This window comes from Lepisosteus oculatus, unplaced genomic scaffold, assembly GCF_040954835.1.
Source record: "Lepisosteus oculatus isolate fLepOcu1 unplaced genomic scaffold, fLepOcu1.hap2 HAP2_SCAFFOLD_58, whole genome shotgun sequence".
Taxonomy (NCBI): Eukaryota; Metazoa; Chordata; class Actinopteri; order Semionotiformes; family Lepisosteidae; genus Lepisosteus; species Lepisosteus oculatus.
Genome location: NW_027168128.1, coordinates 895,634 through 901,396, shown reverse-complemented (window position 1 = coordinate 901,396; position 5,763 = coordinate 895,634). Strand labels below are relative to the sequence as shown.

At 43.0% G+C, this 5,763-nt stretch overlaps 1 protein-coding gene across 1 annotated transcript; it reads right to left on the bottom strand.

Moving 5' to 3' along the window:
* Window positions 1-3,354: 3,354 nt before the first annotated feature.
* Window positions 3,355-5,511, bottom strand: LOC138231374 (zinc finger C2HC domain-containing protein 1C-like). The gene is made up of 2 exons (XM_069186551.1): window positions 4,090-5,511; window positions 3,355-3,681 (listed from the first exon to the last, which is right to left on the bottom strand). The coding sequence occupies exons 1-2, from the start codon at window positions 5,428-5,430 to the stop codon at window positions 3,433-3,435; spliced, it is 1,590 nt and encodes a 529-aa protein (XP_069042652.1). The 5' UTR covers window positions 5,431-5,511; the 3' UTR covers window positions 3,355-3,432.
* Window positions 5,512-5,763: the final 252 nt, after the last annotated feature.

Genomic DNA, 5,763 nt, shown 5'->3' with positions numbered 1-5,763 from the left:
CTACTGTACACAGAGGGGGGCAGGAGGGGGGAACAAGCTGCCCAGCCGTGGGTTTGAAGCTGATACCCCGCTTGATCCTCTCCAGATACACCTGAATGAGCTCCACCAGTCAAGACAGGAGGCTCTACTGTACACAGAGAGGTGCAGGGGGGGAAACAAGCTGCATAGCAATGGGGTTGACCCTGATACCATGGATCCTCTCCAGACACAGTTGTATGAGCTCCACCAGTCAGGACAGGAGCCTCTACTGTACAGAGAGAGGTGCGGGAGGGGGGAACAAGCTGATACCCTGGCTTCTCACACAAACCTTAAAATCACGTAATAGGTTTATTCCATGCTGAAAAAAAGAAGAAAGAATACACATTCCATAGGAATCAGTGCCTTTATATAGCGCCTTTAAAGGTGGCTTCTCAACGTGCCTTTCGGGATAAAAACAACAAAAACAAAAACAATATTGTTTTCCATTGCACTTTGACAGATCATCTTTAAATCAATTGTTGATTTAAAGTTTGACAGTAAATGTTTATATTGTAAAGCATACAGCCGCCATTTCTTTCTAAAAATTAAAAAAATTGTTTGCGCAGTCTAAGAAGGGGGGGGGTCTGCTGACAATCCCCCATACACTCAAGTGAAATATTAATAACCCCAATGTAAACAGCGTATTTACAATTTGTTGATAATAAAAATGTTCTCTAAGACTTTGTGATACTTTACCCAGGGAGCTGTGTAAGCATGCGTGGTGACTATTCATTGTTATTAAAAAATGACTTAGATTCGAACATGTTGTGATATTTAGAAATATAAAAAGTCAATTAATTGTCCATAATATTGCTATTTTATTTTTTCAAAGAAATGCTTGTTAAAAGAAAAGTCATGGCACAGGCTGGATTTGAACAGCCAAGCTCTCACTTAGTTCAGCACATGAATAGAATTGTAACATTATTAATTTCTTTAGATATGGGATTCCATATTATATTTCCTATTAATCAAATTCTAAAAGTATGCTTGTTTGCTCCTGTATTGAGCGTATTTGCAGAAAAGCTTAAAACTACCACTTTTTATACACACGTTATTTCACATGTTAGTTAAAGACTTCGATGCTTAATATTGTTTAGGGAGAAATGGAATACTGGTGTGTATTTTTGTACCGAGACCAGCCATATACAGTTTACATACTGTAATACTGTATGTTTATGTTCCAAAATTAATATCGTTTATGGCCTTCACACGCGTTATGCTCCTATTTTTTTTGGATTATGTTTAACCTTCTTCAATTTCTTTCATTTCTTCCACCATATTTTGAGATGATTACGTTTACAGAAGCAAATATTATTCAGTGCTTTTTCTTCACTCCTTTAATCAAACCCACATTTCTATAAGGAGGGCCATTGTGAAACTCCCCAAAGTGAGCTGAATTAATCTTTTATTCTTCACACCTGCAAAGTCATTCCTTCATTGTGTAATATGAAGGCCTTTCATTATTCACATATACTACAACATCTGAAAATAATAGGTCTTGAAATAGTTGAATGAAAGAAAATCCTGAATAACTCCTCCAAATGCGTGTTACACTTTCATCAAGTACACACACTTTGAATGTGATGAACTATAAAAAGTTATTTTAACCATACCCAATGGAGCTCGGGAGTGCGATTGCATACACAATCATGTTTTCAGTGTTTGGACATCAGCCGTACATCAGAACAATCATTTCACTAACACAGCTCCATGTTGAGTGACTTCCCTCCAAAAACACAAAGTCACTTTCCCTTAGCAATTATTGCATGGACTTAGATTATCTGCCTTCTGCATCAAGCCCTGTATGATATACTGTACAAAGCCAAGCTTTGGGAAAGTGCTTTGTTTGGATCCTTGTCTTTATCCTTTTGGATCCCAGGCTGCTCATTTGCAAATGTGTTTTGACATTAATTATAGTGACTATAGCAATGAGGTGGCACTGTGGTTCACAGAGCTGGGGTCCTGAGTTCAATTCCTGGGGTGCAGTCTGGATGGAATTGTATGTTCTCCCTTCATTTGTGTGGATTTCTTCCAGGTGCTCCAGTTTCTTCCCACAGTCCAAAGACATACAGTACTAGTAGGTTAAGGTGGAACTACAGTCCCAATTTTGCAGACACAAAAGTATTTAATTTCAGTCACAAAATAAAATCATTGACATTATAGAAAAAACTTTACAAACTCAAAATTGAGCACAAAATCATGAACTTTATGAAAGTACTGTAAGTTACGCCATGTTGTAACAAATTCGCATTCAAGTTCCACACAAATTGCGATGTGATGCAGCCCTTCCTGCTCACTAATCACTGTAATGACTAATGCAATGTGATGTAGGAGAGAAAAGGTATAGGTTATGCAGCAAACATTTCACTGCAAAAAACGTTCCATTCCAAGGTTCTTTATGCAGAGTTAACAATATAATATTATTTATTGGCAAAAACGTAAAAAAGAGTAATATTTCCATTGGATTAAACGAGATGTATTCACAAGCCTGCTCCTTTACAATGTCATAGGGCCACATCAGATTACAGGAAATTTTGCTGCCTCGTTCTGAATCGCAGAACATGGTAATTCTTTAACCTTGAAATGTAGTCTATTTTGTGATGTAAATTGGAGGTTTTACAAGTTATTGTGTGTTCCCCTTTTATTGGCTTCTGGGAAAACTGGCCTCAACACTGTATTGGATTAGGCACTTAGAAAACAGATTCATGCGTGGACTACAGCAATGTCCCTTTACTGAGAGCCAGCAATCAACGGATGTGTCTGATCGTGAATGGTTTTTCCTGTTGTTTGTTGTATTACTCGGTGTTGCATTTTAAGCTGTGCATGAGGCAGGACCCGGAGGCTGCTACTTCTGCTGGGATTGAGGAAGAGCTGAGCGCCATGTAAGGCAAAGACACTGCGTTCCACTTTATCAGGTGCCTGGAGTGTAAGAGCTGCAGATAATATTGAGTCACATTAATCCCAACATATTTCAAATATTATGACAATTAAATAAATTAAATCAAATAACTTTCATTAAAAAAATCAATCACTCTTTACCTTGCTTTTTCAGTTGTTTTTAAGGAAAATTGATGCCGAGAATGTGTGAATACTACTTTTTGATGGTTCCAAGGCCAATGTGACCTGTTCTATTGCCTGCTAATTGTACGTTCCAGGTCAAGGTGTATGAATGATAAGAACAGCTTGAAATTTATTTTCACGGTCGACACACATTTTCGCAAGGGAAAAAAGCTGAAATAACCACAGTTACGCAAACACCAGTCCACCCAAAAAAAAATCATTTTATTAAAACAAGGTAACATTTTTTTTATCATCATACGGATGAACTGTGCTAAATATATTTCTAAAAAGAAAAAGCAGGACGTGAGTCGTGAGCCAAGATCATGACTCTTTTGCTGTTCTTCACATCAGTTTTCATCTGCGAGGAGGAGGAGGAGGGCGGCTCCTGATGTGCTGACACTTGGGGATGTGCCTCTGTGCCGGCCTGGGGGAAAAGCGCCGGCCACAGTGAGGGCAGGGCACGTAGTCGGGGTTTGGATTCGCGGGGGGCTGGGGCAGGTTCACAACCTTCCCTCTTTGCGTGATCACCTGCTGCACCTCCCTGGCCTGTTTGATGCTCCGAATGAAATCCTCGTGCTTCTGCCTCCAGTTGTTCTTTCTCAGCTGGGAACAGGAAATGAAACCAATGAAACAGCTTCCAGAAAAAGTCCAGACTAGCACTGCGTACACAGTCTGGTCGCAAACCATTCACAAGGCAAGAAAATATCAATACAGTAATAACGTAGCTTTCTGGGCCTACCTTTCATGTCATTGGGTAGAGAGTACAATTTATGTAGTTATGGTTTTGTTTCCTGTGAGTGCTATTTGCTTGATATCTCATGTAGATTTTTACAACAGAATTCAGAAGTCACTAAGACCCATTTATTCTGACTGGCAAATGTGCCTTTGCGGCAGTTTTTCAGAAGAGTACTTCATAAAACACTTATTTATTGTTTACATTGATTTATAAGCTGAGTCTGACTCTAGGAGAAAACAAGGGAAGCTTGGAAAGAGTTTAAGGATAGCCTTTACCACGATTGGCGGTTTAACCTTCTTCTTATGGATGTATGTCTCCAGTTCTGTTCCCTTGGCCCTGTGCTTGAAAGAGTCAAAAACCTTTCTCTTTGAATTCTGAAGCTTCTTGCAGATCTTGCTGTGTTTCTCCAACCTCTCTACAGCAAACTTCCTGTGACACAGTTCACAGGGCACCAGCTGAGGGTTTCCACTCTGGCTATTCTCATATGGAAATTGCTCAGCGGTAGGGCACATCAGACTTGTAGGGGACAAATATCTGTTTTCCACTGACAGAGTTTGTTCATCCAGACATGCGGTGTTATTTCTGAAGTGGGCCTGCGCGGCCTGTGCCGCTGACACGTCGCTTTCAGGGAGCCTTGCTTTCTTGAGATACTTTCTCCTTCCACAGGGGACGTCTTCTAGCCCATGGCTGCAAGGGCTCACTTGACGTCTCTCCTGATGGGAAAGCGCAGAGGGAAAGTGCGATTCTGCGCATCTGCCGTCTTCCATTGGAGAACCATAATCAAGGTTGTCTCCTCTGATAGGAAGGGCTTTCCTTGGAGTGAAGGCTTTTTGCTTCTCCATTCTGCAGGTCAGAAGAGGCACGGCCTTAGAGCGGTGGTTGGCCCACGGTCCTCTGGGGCGAAGCTCGCTCTGCCTCGCCTGGAGTGTCTTCCTTCGGGTCAGGAGTCCTCTATTTTCCCTTCCGGCCACCTCTCTGGAGTCTTCCATCTCTCTCTGAACCATCCTCAGCTCCTCCTCAGCTCTGAAGAGCTTCGCCTGCATCATGGCCTCCTTCTGGCGAATCTCGTCCTTCATCATGGCCTCCTTCCGGCGCATCTCATCCTGCAGGCTGGCCTCCCTCCGGCGATGCTCCTCCTTCAGCGCGGCCTCTGCTTCGGCCACTTTTCGTAGCTCCTCTTGCAACTGAAAGTGCTCCATCCCATTGGCATGAGAAGGGCATTGCCCTGGAGGGGTCGCCACCATGGGGAGGACAGTCCTGTCCTTAGGTTTGCGTACTCTTGAGCCCCTCCTGCCCGGCCTCTCGCAGGGCCTCTCATGACCATCCTGAGGCGGGGTGGGGGCAAACAAGGAATCACTCTGTGCTTCCGGGCGGTCCACAGCCCGAACCTCACCAGGGCCGGAGACTTTCCTGTTACCCATAGGCTTCAGGGGGTAAGACCGATCATACCCCACAATGTTCTTCTCGGGGCCCTGTTGGGCTTGGAAGCGATAGCTGTTCCCCGTCTTCTTCTCCGCAGCGTATTTGACATATTGGAAACATTTTCTCATCTTCTGTAGAGCTGCCTCCTGCCGCCGATTGTACATGGCGATCATTTTTTTCTCCTTTTCCTGCATCAGTTTCTCTTGGAAGGTGTCTTCTTGGGAGGCGGGCAGTACGTGGAGATCAGATCCTGTCGCCTTAAGGGTGCGGGTCGATTCGAGTCTGTGTCCTTCGGGGAGGGGGACAGAGCACCAGGCTTAGGACTGGGCTCCATTGGCAAATGAGATATGAGCTTTGTTTCCCAGGTATCTGGAAAAGGCAAAAATGGCAAATAAATGATATCCTGCACAGTCTAGGATGGTCTAATAGAAAAGAATAAAGAAAACAATTCAGGAAATACACAACTTTTTAATATTAAACCTAATGGTGTTGAATGCTGCATGCTGACTCAGTAGGAGACAGATCCT

What these genes read in the sequence shown, in the direction of transcription:
- LOC138231374 (XM_069186551.1), bottom strand. Translation starts at nt 5,430, where the DNA reads ATGCAGGAAAAGGAGAAAAAAATGATCGCCATGTACAATCGGCGGCAG. An exon ending in AGGTTAAACCGCCAATCGTG is followed by an intron (nt 3,682 to 4,089) that starts GTAAAGGCTATC and finishes TCCTGTTCCCAG; the next exon opens with CTGAGAAAGAACAACTGGAG.